Raw genomic sequence first — 16,070 nt, 5'->3', positions numbered from 1 at the left:
CTCTACCATCACCTCAAGTCTAGGTAGCTCGACTCCCACCACGGAGCTAGCCTTCCTCACCAGCTTGTTGAGCTTGTTGGTGTCCCTTGAGTTGATGTAGCCTCCCCAGCATGCCACAGCATAGAAGAGGATGCTGGCCACAACAGACTGGTAAAAAGACTGCAGCAGTTTGTTGCACACATTGAAGGACCTGAGTCTCCTCAGGAAGAACAGCCTGCTCTGTCCCTTCCTGTAGAGGGCCTCTGTGTTGTCCGACCAGTCCAGTTTATTGTTCAGGTGTACCCCAAGGAACTTGTATGAGTCCACCATCTCCACATCCACCCCTCGGATGGAGATGGGAATCGGGGGGGGCCTCTTCTTGCCCGTCCGGAAGTCCACCACCAGCTCCTTGGTCTTACTGGTGTTGAGTTGGAGGTGGTTGCTGTCGCTCCACCCCACGAAGCTCTCCACCAGGGCTCTGTACTCCTCCTCATCATCGTCGGTGATGTAGCTTACGATGGAGGAGTCGTCTGAGAACTTCTGCAGGTGGCACCCGCTGGAGTTGCGGCAGAAGTCTGAGGTGTAGAGGGTGAAGAGGAAGGGTGACAGCACAGTTCCCTGGGGGGCGCCGGTGTTGCTCACCAGTACGTCAGACTGACTGTCCTTTAGTCTGACGTACTGTGGCCTCTCAGTGAGGTAGTCCTTGATCCAGGCCACCAAGCCGTGCTCCAGCTGCATCGCAGAGAGCTTCTCCGCTAGCAGTGACGGCTGGATGGTGTTGAAGGCGCTGGAGAAATCAAAGAACATAATCCTCACTGAGCTGCGCGGCTTCTCCAGGTGCGTGTACGCTCTGTGGAGCATGTAGATGATGGCATCCTCCCCCCGATGTTTGCCTGGTATGCAAACTGCAGGGGGTCGAGGGAGTCACGCACCAGGGGCTTGAGGTGTTGCAGGACCAGTCTCTCAAACGTCTTCATGACGTGTGACGTCAGAGCGACTGGCCTGTAGTCGTTGGGGGTGCTGGGACGTCCCTTCTTGGGCACCGGGACAATGCAGGAGGTCTTCCAGAGCTGGGGCACCCTCTCCAGCCTCAGGGAGAGGTTGAAAAGATGCTGGAGCGGTGCTGCCAGCTGCTCTGCACATACCTTGAGCACCCTGGGATTGGTGTTGTCCGGTCCTCTGGCCTTGTTTACGTTAATTCTGGAGAGCTGCCTACTGACCTGACTGGTTGTGATCGTCAGGGTTGGGGGTGGTGGGCAGTCTGCTGGTATTGGGGGTGTGGGTGGGTGGGGGGTGGGGGGGCTGCTTTGTAGGTGTGATCTGGTGCTGGTGTCGATGGGTGGGGGGAGGGGTGTGGGGAGGGGTGTGGGGAGGCCACTCTGGTCAAAGCGGTTGAAGAACGAGTTGAACTCGTTTGCACGCTCTGGAGGGCCCTCCACAGCTGTGCCCTGCTGTTTGAAACCAGTGATCTTCCTGACCCCCGCCCACACCTCCCTGGTGTTGTTGGCCTGTAGTCTGCCCTCCAGCCTGTCCTTGTAGCTGACCTTGGCTGCCCTTAGCTCTTTTTTGAGCTCCCTTTGGACAGCCCTGGCCTGCTCAGTGTCCCCTGCCATGAAGGCCCTCTTTTTCCTGTTTAGCAGGTGTTTAATGTCCTTGCTAATCCAGGGTTTATTGTTTGAGAAGCAGCGTACCCTCTTTGTGGGTACGATGCTCTCCTCACAGAACCTGATGTAGTCTGTGATGCAGTGGGATAGTCCATCAATGTCATCACCGTGGGCCCTCTCAAACATATCCCAGTCTGTCGACCTGAAACACTCCTGTAGCTCCTCCTCGACGTCGTCAGACCACTGTGGGACAGACATGGTGGTCGGAGGCTGTCTCTTAATGAGAGGCGTGTATGTGGATACAAGCCTCACAAGGTTGTGGTCTGACTGGCCGAGGGGGGGCAGGGAAGTCGCACTGAAAGCCTCCTTCACGTTAGCATACAGGAGGTCCAGAGTTTTGTCTCCCCTGGTTTTGCAGGTGACATACTGGGTGAAGTTTGTCAGGGTCTTGTTCAGTCTGACATGGTTGAAGTCCCCATTGATAAAAATAAATGCATCCGGGTGTTTTGTCTGAAGCGCCGCGACGGTGGAGTGTATGACGTCACTCGCCTGCGCCGCCGCCGCACTGGGTGGGATGTAAACAGTGAGAGCCAGGACGTGTGTTATTTCTCGCGGTAAATAGTATGGCCGCAGACTCAGTGCCAATACTCCTTCCTGTAGCCCATAGTAACATATTACCTATTTTCCCCAGGTCCTGATGGGTACCCTACACTACAGTATATGGTTAAGAAGATTTCAAATAACTTCTATTGGAAATGTTTGAGGATGCTATCTCTAAAGGCTATATCCCTCCAACATTGATCCAAGCATCGATCTGGCTTTTGTTAACCTCTTGAGCCCTAGCCCTATTTTCTGAAAATCCACCTAAAAATACATACCTAAGTAAATGGAAGATTGCTCCACTTCTACAAGGTCCATTTGCATGTATAGGGACATCTATTGATCTCAGGGAATGTATTCCCAGTGTCAGAAATATTGTGTCTGTAGTGTATAGGCTTGAGTAAATTGTAATGAACCAAAGGAGAATATCAATTCTATTTTATTTGAATTATTAATAAAAAAATTTTTTATCTTTGACAGTGAATAACACCATGCTAAAAATGACATGACATGAAAAACTGCCACTGAGCTCGTTCAGCACCTCACATGTACAAATGATCTAAGCAAATGAATAAAGGGCAGATTATTAAACAGAAGGTTTTGTAGATACAGTACTGAATTCTGCCATCCGGACACATGCAATTTGAAATATGATTATAGAATATAGAATATCAGGCCTATAAATGACCTTATTGTGGACAGGTCGCACATCTATGGATCGGGCCAAATCTCGTCTTTCCAATCGCAGAGTTCAATCTGGATTTAGTATCACCAGGCAAAAACTGTGAATGAAATCTACTATAAGTACAGTTACTTTTTTATAATGGAAATTTGTCCGCCATTTTTCATCAGATTGCAACACCGTTTTTTGCTAGATGTTCACAGAAAGGTAGAGAAACGAACTGCGTTCTAATTTATGCCAATAACGTTCAGGTTTGTGTAGGGATGGGTATCGTTAGGATTTTATCGATACTACTACTCTTATCGATACTGCTTAACGGTTCTGTACTTTATCTATACTCTTTCTTACTTATCTATACTTATCTATACTCAGTTCTTTTAGATTATTATTATTAAAAAAAATATTTATACATTTATAATTTGAACGGCTTAAGGCTATATCTGTACTTGATGTTTGTTTGTTGTGTTGCATAATATTTGAAATAAACTTCAATCAAATCAACCCCCCCCCCCCTCTTAAAAACAAAAACCTGTGTTTAATAGTCATCTATAAAACATCATGCTAAAACTGTGAAACAAATGTCCTACTCCCCTAAAGAAAGAAATACATAGCAAACATGACTCAGTTATGCAATAGTGCTGCTGCTTTTTATTTTGTTAAAATATTTTAGTTAATAAGACTAAAAGACTACAATATGACTACAACGATTTCATGACGGCTTCCTGTCCTCGCATTTCCGGTGCAATGCAATTCACGGAGCGAAGGCGTCGGATACCTCACTTAACGTTACATTTTCAACAACAGATTGCTGCTAATTAAACACTTCATGGAAACGGAGTAACGTTAACGTCATGTCGAGTTCATACGTGTAGTGTAGTATGAACTTGACATAACGTTAACGTTACTCCGTTTCCATGAAGTGTTTAATTAAGTCCATGGAGTTTCCAGTGTTGCTGCCACTGTTGCGTCGCAGATGGATGGTACACTCTGTTAGCTCTGTAGCTAATCCGCTCCTAGACTACCGATAGCAGAACCGATAACGTCAGAGCTTATCAATACTTGGGTTTTTTCTAATTTAGTACCGGTTCCCATTTAGAACCGGGTTTCGGGGGGCATCCCTAGGTTTGTGGTAGACAATCCAGAAAAATAAGATTTAAATAAAAAAGTTAATTGACAGGAGCTGGCTTGAGCTGGGTAGTGTCGTCTTTTGAAATTCTAACGCCCATCGAAAGCCCTGGGTCTCCTCTCCTCATATGACTACAAACTAAATGTCGGCATGTATTTCCTAGCATCGATAATCGCTAGTTTCTGAATAGATTTCCAAAACTCATATTTCACTAATAACACTTTAACCTATTGGTAAACAAATGTATTGCTGAAAATATACTCATTGGCTGCTGTTTTGACAGGGTTAGGGTCTTTACTCTTGGCTACATTTGAAAAAAAATGCAACATTAATTCATACAGTCTGTAGAGATGGATTTATGGCATGATGTCATTTGCGGACCACCACCGGACCGCTCGGGCTTAAGATGTTAAAGCCCGGCAATGATTTGTACCTCCTATACCGTCCAATCTCACTTTTGAACATGGATGTAAAATCCTGGCAAAAATGCAAGCATGCCGATTGGATACCGTTTTGGGGGATATTATTTCAGAAGACCAGACATGGTTTATATACATCGGCTCTTAAATGGTTCATTCTGTATCTTCAAAAGCTGCAGAGGTAGTTATTTCATTAAATGCAGAAAAAGCATTTTGATAGATTGGAATGGGGATATGTATTTGCCGTCTTGATCAAATCTGGTTTTGGGAAAGAATTCACATCAATAATCCACCTTCTCTACTACTAGGGTTGTAAATTGTAAGCATGTTCCTGAATCAATCATTGATAATGTTAACAATCAATTAATCGATTAATTGTAACTAAAATATCAAATTGCCAAACAATTACAAATGTGTTTGTTTTATTAAAACACACAGGAAGCAAATGTGTTCTTTAATCTTATGAAACAACCTGGCAGAAGTAATGTCCTATTGCCTAAATCTAAATCTCCTAAGTTCTTCTTTCTTAGACCACAAACAGATTGCATGTCATAATATTCCCTTTTTTTAAGGTCAATTGGCTCCTTGAGCAGAAGTCACGCGACAGCTTGTGTATGTTGTGTATGACATAAAGTTTGCGTGTTAACAGTTTTCCACAGTCATTTGCACTGCAACTCTCACCATGCTCCTGCTATTACTACTACTGTCAACCACGGTGAGTAACAACAATGTACTCATAACTTTGATATTTTATAATGTTTGGATACATGTTTTTGATTTCATAACTTTGATACTTGATCATGTTTTTGACTTCATAACTGATACTTTGTCATGACTTCATAACTTTGATAATTTGTTATGTTTTTACAATGGCATATTAGGGCCATTGTAGGTACACATTTCTTTTTTAATAATTTTACGGAGCTGGGGGAGGGGGTATAATTTTGCGGGAAATAAATTTGATTAAATTAAGAAATTAATGTTGTAAATTTACTGTATGAAGAAGAAACGTGGATATTCTCTGATATTAAAGTTATATATTTACAAGAACTAACTCACAAATTGATGAGAAAAAACATGGATAATCTCTGAGATTAAAGTCACAAACTCAGAAGTTATACTTTTACAGAATTATACCTGCCAATTTCATTACATACCCACCATAGTATTTATTTATAGTAAAGAATAGAACAGGCTGACTGATTGATTGATTGAATTGATTGAAAAGTTTATTAACAGATTGCAGAATGGGTACAGTACAGTACAGCTCAATACATACAATTGTTAAGGGGATGCAGACCAGAGAAAGACTTTCGACTTGTTTACATCAGGGTCCCCCATTTTCAATTCATCATAACATATATGACATACATGACATACAGATAGACAGTACTGCTACATCTATACATTTATGACATATCAGATTTGCAAATACAGTACTGTTTGTGATACAAAAGTGTCCAGAAAAGGAGTGTATATACATTTGGCATAGAAACTGTACATTGGAGGAGGTTGGTTGGGTGGGGTGGGGTTGGGTGGGTTGGGTGAGGGCTGTACATTGGAGGTGGGGGGGGGGGGGGGGGGGGGGGGTTGGGAAGGGGACATACACACATTTTACACTGTATATTGGAATATTGACAAAGCCTTACTTGGTCATTTACTGTACAACTAGGTTAGGACATTTGTAGGGGCCAGTTTCGAATTGCAGTCTCACGTAGGTGTTTTTTGAGAGTGTTTTTGAAGGTGGGTAGTGATTCACATTCCTTTACAGCTTTAGGCAGGGCGTTCCACATTGATGTGGCATAATTGCGAAACGTGTTTAGTCCCTTGTTTGATCCGAATCTGGGTTTTACATGATTTGTGGAGCTCCCTCTGGTGTTGTGATCGTGGTATTCACTGACCTTTGGGAAGTATTTTGACATGTACATGGGTACCTTGGTCGCGTAGTGTATCTTGTAGACCAGGCCCATTGCAAGTTGCTGTACTCTGTCGTCTACTCTAAGCCATCCTAGGTTGTCAAAGTGGGCAGGGGTGAGGTGGGTTCTAGGAGTCAGGTCAAGTAGTAGTCTGACTAGCTTGTTTTGAGATGTTTGTAATTTGTTTTTTAGTGCCTTTGAGGTGCTTTGGTACCATGAGGTGCAAGCATAGTCGTAGTACCCTTGAATGAGTGCTCCTGCTAGAGTCTTCAGGGTATTCTTGTTTACCAGAGAGGAGATCCGGTACAAGAATCGCGTTCGTTGGTTGACTTTTTTTATTACATTGGATGCCATTTTGTCACAGGAAAGATTAGCCTCTAGGATGGAACCCAGGTAGGTAATTTCATCTTTCCTTGTGATAATATTGTCACCCACTGTAACCGAGAAGCCGTCGGTCTTGCTGAGTTTGTTATTTGAACCGAAGAGAATGGACTCTGTTTTGCCCATGTGTAATGATAGTTTGTTGTCGGCGAGCCATATGCAGATTTTGCCTAGTTCCGAGCTGAGGGCTTTTTCAACCTGTAACTTGTTCTTGTCAGAGACCAGCAGGGCTGAGTCGTCCGCAAACAGGAACAAGTTGCAGTCACAAGCTGACGACATGTCATTTGCATAAATTAGGAATAGTAGCGGTCCTAGTATGCTTCCTTGTGGAACACCACAGCTCACTGTGAGGGGGGGGGATAGTGTACCGTTTACTTCCACCATCTGTTCCCTCCCCTCCAGGTAGGATTGTATCCAGCTCACTGATAAACTATCAAAACCAATTGCTTTTAGCTTGTCAATCAGAATGGTGTGATTGACAGTGTCGAAGGCCTTTTGTAGGTCCAGCATGACCATGCCGCAGTATGAATATAGGCTTTCATAGGCAATGCTTTAATCTGACATTTTTACTCCAAACTGATTTAGATGTCCTATGGTTCTGTTGTGTGCAAAACGTTTCTTTCTATTTTTCTGCATAGACTGTCTCTTTTATAATATCTTCATCATTCATTGATTGGTTTTGTCTATAGATTTATGTGGTATCTGTCTGTGTGTGTGACCACAGGGTGGCAGCTTTGCAGAGCGTGTGTCTGGACAGATGAAGGATGGAGCGTGTTCCTGTCCAGTGAACAGCAGTGCGTGGTCCATCCCTGCTCTGAAGTATGATGCCGTGCTACATATGATTCAGGACTGTGAGTCCACCAGGAATAACCTGCAGGTTCAGGTAACAACTCATAAACACTGGCACAACAGCATGCAGGTATAATCTGTTCACCAGTCTTTTTGACATGTGGGTTCCAAGATACAGTGGGATGCAATGGAAGCCTATGTAAATTGGCAGAAAATACCTACCATTTTCTTTTAGTAACGTAGATATTATGAAAAAAGAAGGGCGCCTTCATATTTGTATCAAGAAAAGAATGACTTTGAACCCACATGTCAAAAAGACTGGTAATCATCCTTTCGAATAAGGTGTTGTATAAATAAGATATACAGTATATCTTACAGTACCGTTTCTATTCTTCAAATGTATGTTTTTACTGTGTCTGACAAGAGGCCAGAGGCACAAGACTGCATATTGTGTAAAGAAAATGTATTAATTAATTAATAATAATTAAAAAGATGCTGTATTCAAGATGAAGTATGACATATTTAAACTGCATCTCACTAATCCAGGAATCTCACTGTCTATTCTGTAGTGCAGTGGTTCTCAAACATTTTGGTTTGTGACCCCTAAAAACAAAGGGATGCCTGTTCACGACCCCCCAACATGGTCACATATAGACAACATGGTGGACATGGTGTGGTGACACCAGACAATTATTAATATTTTCCATTTGCGGGCTATTTAGATATATATTTGAATATATATCATCTAATATTCTAATTTATATCATCTCATGACCCACTGAAGGGTCCTGATCTCCAGGTTGATAACCAGTCCTGTGGTGTGTATTGTCAAGCAACAGGCAGTATGGCAGATTGCAGTGAATTTCTTCTTGTTTCTATTTGTAAAAGACCAAACAATGTATTTGTTCTGCCACTGTGTGTGTGGCATGTCCAAAAACATGTTTCTATGTTATGAGAGTTCTTTACAGTTCTTTACCAACTTCCATTTCTGTATTGTCACTGAGATGTCTTAAAATGCATCTTAAAAAAAACTGATATTTTATCCCTAAAAAGGGGAAATTTCAATATGAGACCAGTTGGAAAATCCTATACCATTTCAAGCTGGTTACCGACAATTCAACTCAAACAGGAAATTCAACTGGTTTTAACTGGTGAGAACCGGTTTAATCCCTACTGCTTAACCCTTTGTGGCACAGATCAGACCATTACATCACTGTCGAAGAAGATTTTTGTTTATTTTCAATATAAGAAGAAGATCTTCAGGACCAACGGTTAAACATCAGACCTGTCTGTAGTGTGGTAGTGAATGGGTTAACCTTCTGTAATGTGGTTGTGAAAGGGTTAACCATTTGTCATGTGGCAGTAAAAGGGTTAACCTTCTGTATTGTCTCAGTGAAAGAAAGGGTTAACCCTTTGGTAGTGTGGTAGTGAAAGGGTTAAAGAAAAGCCTCTGTCTCTCCATCTCTCTCTCTCTCTCTCTCTCTCTCTCTGAAGGTGGGGACATCAAGTACACATCTCACGCAGATTACGGTTCTGATCCAGACAGTCACGGCCCGTCTGGAGTCCTACCAGCACCTGAAATCTGAGGGCGTCTACACGACCCTGGCCCTGCGCAGGCTGGCCGTGGAGCTCCGTCAGCTGGAGATAGATATCATCTCCATCCACACAGAGAGACAGAGCACAGCGACACAGAAACTCTCCATAGAGGTACACCACCAGAGAAACATCTAGTGACCATCTCCATCCACACAGAGAGACAGAGCACCGAGACACAGAAACTCTCCATAGAGGTACACCACCAGAGAAACATCTAGTGACCATCTCCATCCACACAGAGAGACAGAGCACAGCGACACAGAAACTCTCCATAGAGGTACACCACCAGAGAAACATCTAGTGACCATCTCCATCCACACAGAGAGACAGAGCACCGAGACACAGAAACTCTCCATAGAGGTACACCACCAGAGAAACATCTAGTGACCATCTCCATCCACACAGAGAGACAGAGCACCGAGACACAGAAACTCTCCATAGAGGTACACCACCAGAGAAACATCTAGTGACCATCTGCATCCACACAGAGAGACAGAGACACAGAAACTCTCCAGAGAGCTACACCACCAGAGAAACATCTAGTGACCATCTGCATCCACACAGAGAGACAGAGACACAGAAACTCTCCAGAGAGCTACACCACCAGAGAAACATCTAGTTTGAATGTAGCATAATGTATCAGAAGAGCAACGTCTCACATTCAAGTATCCAGGAGAACCCCAATTTAAAGGAACACGCCAACATTTTGGGAAATTAGCTTACCGTCTTCTCCAGAGAGAGACAAGAAGATAGATACCAGTTTCCTCTGTGCGTTCAGTAGAAACCTGGCTGCACGTTAGCCTAGCTTAGCACAATGAATGGAAGCGGACAGTGCCGGTTAGCCTTTGGGAGAGGTGTTAGTTAGACAATGCATAGGCCAGGGGTTCTCAAACTTTTTTATACCACGACCCCATTTTATTTAGGATTTTTTTTGGCTACCCCACACTTAATGTATCGCGTAATTTCAACGTGGAAATAAGGAATATCAAAATAAAAGCGCACGTTGTTTCGAAAATGAAATTACAGCACTATGTTATCAATGAAATGAATGAATATTATCAACAAAAGCAATGGAATTGTTTCTGTATACACATTTATAAAACGAGGCATATTTAGCCAAAATATGTTGCCAGAACATGAAAAGAAAATGCGCTCACGTGCGCTTTGGCAGAGATCCGCTTCTACTCTGAAAATCCGGCCTCACAGAGGTATGTTGATGACTATCAGCGCAGCATTACACAACACTGGGTACTCGTTCCGGACTGATATCCAGAACTTTGCGAGGGCCTGTCCAGTGAACTTGACTTTTCAGTAGCTCATCACACGAAAGATCATTGAGCGCCTCCTGCATTCTGTTCCTACAACAAGCCATCAAGCTTAGTAAATACCCCCAATTCTCCGCTGATTATCCTGGAGTGCCACTAACAGAGTTTCCAGCTCATTATCAGCACATTTCTCTGCCAATGTGTTGTTTTTGACTGCAAGGAAAATCCGCGCTTCTTCTCAGAGTTAACAAAGGCGAATACTCCTCGAGATAGCCACCTCTCTCGTATAGCAGCTGTTTATGCGCAGAGGCAGAGCCCATTTCATCGCGGCCAACCAGCAATGCTTCAAGTTCTGACAACAAACCTATCCATTGCGAGTCCAGGTTACACACAAAAGACCAGACCCCCCTCCCGCGATTATAAATGCACAGGATGTAGTGAGATGTGTATTGGAATACGTGTGTCGGCCTCCATTGATGAAGGGGCGAGACATGACAAATACACACAGCTGCCGGGTGGAAAACTCGATCTGAGTTTTTTTTTTGGGGTCACGACCCGTAGTTTGAGAACCACTGGCCTAGGCTAACTGGCACTGTCCGATTCCATTCATTGTGCTAAGCTAGGCTAACATGCAGCCAGATAGCTTTCTACTGAATGCACAAAGTGGAAACTGGTATCTATCTTCTTGTCTCTCTCTGGAGAAGACGATAAGCTGATTTCCCAAAATGTTGGCGTGTTCCTTTAAGAATTCAACTATCCTACTACGCCTATACTACTATCTACTATGCTACTATATCTATACTACTATGCACTCCAAGTGAAGCACTCAAATTCGGCACTGCTAGACAAACAATATCACTTACAGCCAGGGCCGCCTGGGAGAAATGCGAGGCCCTGTGCGAGATTTAAACGCGAGCCCCCCCCCCCCCCCCCCCCCCCCAAAAGGTAAAAAAAAATATATATATAATTTTTTTTATTTTTATTTTTTTCATACAGTCAACATATTCGTAAATAATAGCGCTGCCCGAGGCTGGGCATGATACAGTCAACATATAGCAAGAGAGAGAGCGAGAGAGAGCTCCCGTTCTACAGTCAATATACAGTGTACAGAGAGAGAGACACATTGGAAAGAAATTGAAATGCTATTTGGCCCTAAACAGAGAGTACACAGTGGCAGAATACCTGAGCACTGTGACTGAAGATCCTTGACTAGGTACAGACTCAGCGAGCACAGCCTAGCCATCGAGAAAGGCCGCCATAGGCAGACTGTGTGTGTTAGAAAGAGAGAGAGAGAGAGAGAGAGAGAGAGCATGTGTGTTAGAGAGAGAGCATGTATGAGAGAGATAAGCAAAGATGACCCCCTAAAGGATATTCAACTTTTAATGAAAGAACAAAACAGAAGGAAAAGATAACTTCACAAAGGCAACATGAATATACATAGATCCAAAAGGACAAAGATCAACACTTAAATCCAAAGAGAAGAGGGTCTATACCAGAGAAAACAAAGCAGCAAGGAGCCAATGGCCGACAGCTAAAGGCTAGCCAGGTAGGCTACTGACACCAGGCCACACACAGCTTTGGCCAACGGCCCAACGCTATCCAAGCTACACAAACGACCAAGACAATGAATTCACACACAGCACATGTCGTATCTCCAAATGTTGTGAAGTAACATATGTTTTGCCTGGAAAAAAACATCGTTATTAACAAAACATTCGGGAGGGGAAGGAAGGAAGAGTGGGGTAATGTCATGATTTTCATTAATCTTACCTGCACCAAGGAACGCAGGGCGAAAGGCCGCAACACAGGTCTCCACGTTGACGAAAGGCCTCTCGCTGGCGGGACAAAAATAACCCCCTGCTATTCTCACGGCTAATGTCAATGGTCGTAGCACAAGCTAACAGCTAACTCAAGGCTAACTGATAGCATCAAACGAACGTTCCCAGCCGAGCGCAGCCGGCAGCTAAACAGCTAACTGGCTAACAGTTAGCTCAACCAGGCTATCGCTAACCATTAGCTAACGCAGAAGCAAGCTATGCGGCTACATTCATACAGGTGCTGACACCATGCCACACACCGTTAGCTACTAGTAGTACTACAACAGCTAGTCGGCCAGTTTAGCTCCAGAGAGAGAGAGAGAGAGTGATGTCCACGGCGGGAATAGAATAGAGTTAATAGAATAGGTTAAAAACTCACCAAACGTCCAAGAGGATGGAGACAACCGCGTGGAGTTGACGAAGTTCATCTGCCAAACGACCATCATCTTCATCTTGGCTGTATGCGCTGTCTCTAGGTTAGCTAACGCTAGTTAGCCTTTAGCTAAGCTAGCTACTAGCCGACATCATCATGGCTATACCATGACAAGGCTCCGGCCATTTGTCCCGCCAGCGAGAGGCCTTTCGTCAACGTTCCTTGGTGACCGACCGACTGATAATGACCGACCTCTTTCTTCGTCTTGGCTGGCATAACTAAGCATAATAGTCAAAAGCTGCACGCGCGAAATAGTCAAACGCAGCTGACTCACGCCGGCGTACTACACATGATGTAAGTTTAACCACTCCCTTCGTTGAAACCAATAGTATGTCTGCTGCAGAGCCCCAGAGGCTGAGCTCCAATAGTGAGTATGTCACTGCAGACCCAGGAACAAGTCAGACACATTCTACAAACGTGTCTAATGTGAAATATATAAGCATATAAGCAAAACTAGATTTTAGGTCTGTGATGAAAAAGGGCCTCGCGGGAAGGGGGGCCTCGCAAAAAAAAAATAATAATAATAATATTTTTTTATTTTGCGAGGCCCCCCTTCCCGCGAGACCCTGTGCGACCGCACTGCTCGCACACCCCCTGAGGCGGCCCTGCTTACAGCCACCAGGGGCCTCTTTGCTGACTTGTATGCAATTTATAAGTCATTTTGAATAAAAGTGTTGGCTAAATGACTAAATGGAAAATGTAGTATAAAATGAACAACTCTCCAAATAAAAACAAAAAAACTAGAGTGCTAAAACTCTAAACTCTAGAGTGCTAAAAATGTGTGATGTCATCGGATTTAAAGTCTGAAGCTGCTGCTCCATAACTTGGGAAAGGTGGCAAAGATGACATTGAGAGCAAGTTTCAAGTTTTGTTTTTATTTGTCATGTATAAAATACATGTACATTACAGTGAAATGCTTGGTTCTGTATGAGCCCCTGAGAATGTGCTTTAAACAGTAAAAAAGTAAGTAAAGAGGAATAACACTATACAATATACAAACTAAAATACAATGAAGTAAAAATGCAGACAATGATGTAAAAAATGCAAACAATGAGGTACAAAAACTTATTTTTTTAAGGCACGGTGCAAATGCAAATGAGGTATGAATGTAGTGCAAATCTCTTTAATAAATAGATAAATATTATGTAGTGATAAAGTGTCTGGCACCCAGGGTTCAGAGTATACAGGTGCACTTTCTGTTTCCGAGCTGAGAATACTATATAATAAAGCTCACTTTGGTATAAAAAAGAAAACAAACATTCTGTAGTGCCAGACAAATCTGCCTCCCATTTATTCAATGGAGCAACTGTAGCTCTATTGACGAGTGGATTCTGAGAGTTAAGTCAAAACTCGTCCTAACTAATTATTGCAATTGTGTTTTCAAAGGGATCAACAGAAAGTTCAAAGAGTATAAAATGACCTGTCTCTCTCCGAATTGTCATTTTCAAATCCTACAGTCGACGAACGCTCGGTGCCGCCACCACTGGTCACCAATAAGATCAGCACCTTGACCTGACAGGTTAATTAACAGTGCACTCAGCATTCGTCAAGCTTTCACAGAAAAAACACGAAAGAAGAAGACTGAATTGAAAGTAGACACGGGAGAGAAAAGGGTCATTTTATACTGCACTTTCCTTGGCCATGGAAATTACATATTGGCATTCTTGATTTGGAGTGGTGTTCCTCTTTAAATTCTAAAAGTGTTGCTAAATACCTGTTTTGCAATGCTGGAGGTTTTGTTTTCCATTTCTGGAGTATGATATTGTACGGTAACTTCTTTGGCTGAATATTCTGTGACCTCATACATTTAAGTCTGTCTTATCATATTCCTTATTAATCAGATCCACTTCTAACCCTGCTTCCAAGGTTGGGAAAGCCTGTATTATAACATCCAATAGAGAGTGATGTCACATTTGACCATAAAATTGTCACGTTTCTTTCACAATGACAAAACAAGCGTCTGACTGTTTCTGTGTGTGTGTGTGTGTGTGTGTGTGTGTGTGTGTGTGTGTGTGTGTGTGTGTGTGTGTGTGTGTGTGTGTGTGTGTGTGTGTGTGTGTGTGTGTGTGTGTGTGTGTGTGTGTGTGTGTGTGTGTGTGTGTGTGTGTGTGTGTGTCAGGTGACTAAACTGCTGAGGGATGTGGACAGCATGCGCGTGTCAAACATCTTCAACGTGAAGACAGTTAAAGAGCAGCTCCGGTATCTGAAGAACAGCGTGGAATCCTGCAAGTCAATCCCTACAGACTTCAGAAGTGAGTACACTGAGAGAGAGAGAGAGAGAGAGAGAGAGAGAGAGAGAGAGAGAGAGAGAGAGAGAGAGAGAGAGAGAGAGAGAGAGAGAGAGAGAGAGAGAGAGAGAGAGAGAGAGAGAGAGAGAGAGAGGATTCAAATGATAATACTGCTCATGAAAGAAAAATGGAGATGGAGATAGAAAGATAGTAATCAAGAGGCCGTACTGTATGCCAGTGGTTCTCAACTTGGGGAGTTTGCAAAAGGATATACAAAAATATGATCATGTGTATAATTTTGTTTATAGATGCTTTTTTCTTGTGGAAAAAACAATGTTTGATGTCTAAAATTCTTGACTACTATGTAAGGGGTCAGGAACAGGCATCCTTTTGTTTTTAGGAGTCGTGAACCAAATAGGTTTGGGAACCACTGCTGTATGCAATCTGATCATTACAACTCTCCTCCACCAGGCCCGCAGCACCTCTGCTCCAGGGGGCTGATCTCCCACATCAGCAGCCCTGTGTTCACCAGGAGCAACTCCCACGGTAAGAGCCACCCCTCTGGGTCCTGGGGCCAGCAGGCCCAGGTGAACAGCACGGCGGAGCAGGGCAGCTACTGGATCCACACCCTGACGGGCACCTCGAGCCACATCGTGGAACTCTACTCCTCCTACCAAGACTTCATGTCCAACGCCAACATTCGCAAGATCACCATCGCTCCGTCCAGGACCCACACCGACGCCATCGAGGGCCCCAGCATGGTGCTGTACGGCAATGCGGCGTATTATCACTGCTACCGCTCTCCTGACATCTGCCGCTACAACCTGACAGACAACGCGGTGAAGCGGATGACGCTGCCGGACTTCGTCAACGACAAGTTCCTGTACTGCCGCTATGACTGCGTGGACAAGAGCGACGTGGACCTGGAGGTGGACGAGGCCGGGCTGTGGGTCATCTACGCCACGCTCGGTAACCATGGCAACCTGGTGGTGAGCCGGATGGAGTGGGATGGCGAGGAGCTTAACGTCACGCACACCTGGGAGACACAGGTGTTCAAGAGGGCGACGACCAACGCCTTCATGGCGTGCGGCGTGCTGTACGCCACTCGCTACGTGGACGACCTCCACGAGGAGGTGTTCTACGCCTTCGACACGGCCACAGGCAGGGAGGATAACACGCTGGCTGTGCCACTGGAGAAGGTGGCCAAAGGAGTGGCCAGTCTGAGCTACAACCCT

The 16,070-nt window shown here is 44.1% G+C and overlaps 1 protein-coding gene across 1 annotated transcript; it reads left to right on the top strand.

Moving 5' to 3' along the window:
- Nucleotides 1-5,085: 5,085 nt before the first annotated feature.
- Nucleotides 5,086-16,067, top strand: LOC311245307 (olfactomedin-like; the record flags this gene model as incomplete). Its single annotated transcript, XM_084335144.1, has 5 exons — nucleotides 5,086-5,125; nucleotides 7,432-7,590; nucleotides 8,991-9,203; nucleotides 14,727-14,859; nucleotides 15,307-16,067. Coding segments are annotated over exons 1-5 (1,299 nt in total), but the record flags the coding sequence as incomplete, so codon positions are not given.
- Between the last annotated feature and the right edge of the window lie 3 nt (nucleotides 16,068-16,070).

The sequence above is a fragment of the Notolepis coatsorum genome, assembly GCF_963971535.1.
Source record: "Notolepis coatsorum genome assembly, chromosome: 18".
Lineage (NCBI taxonomy): Eukaryota > Metazoa > Chordata > Actinopteri > Aulopiformes > Paralepididae > Notolepis > Notolepis coatsorum.
Note: the sequence above shows the minus strand (reverse complement) of the source record. Positions and strands in the feature narration are given on the sequence as shown.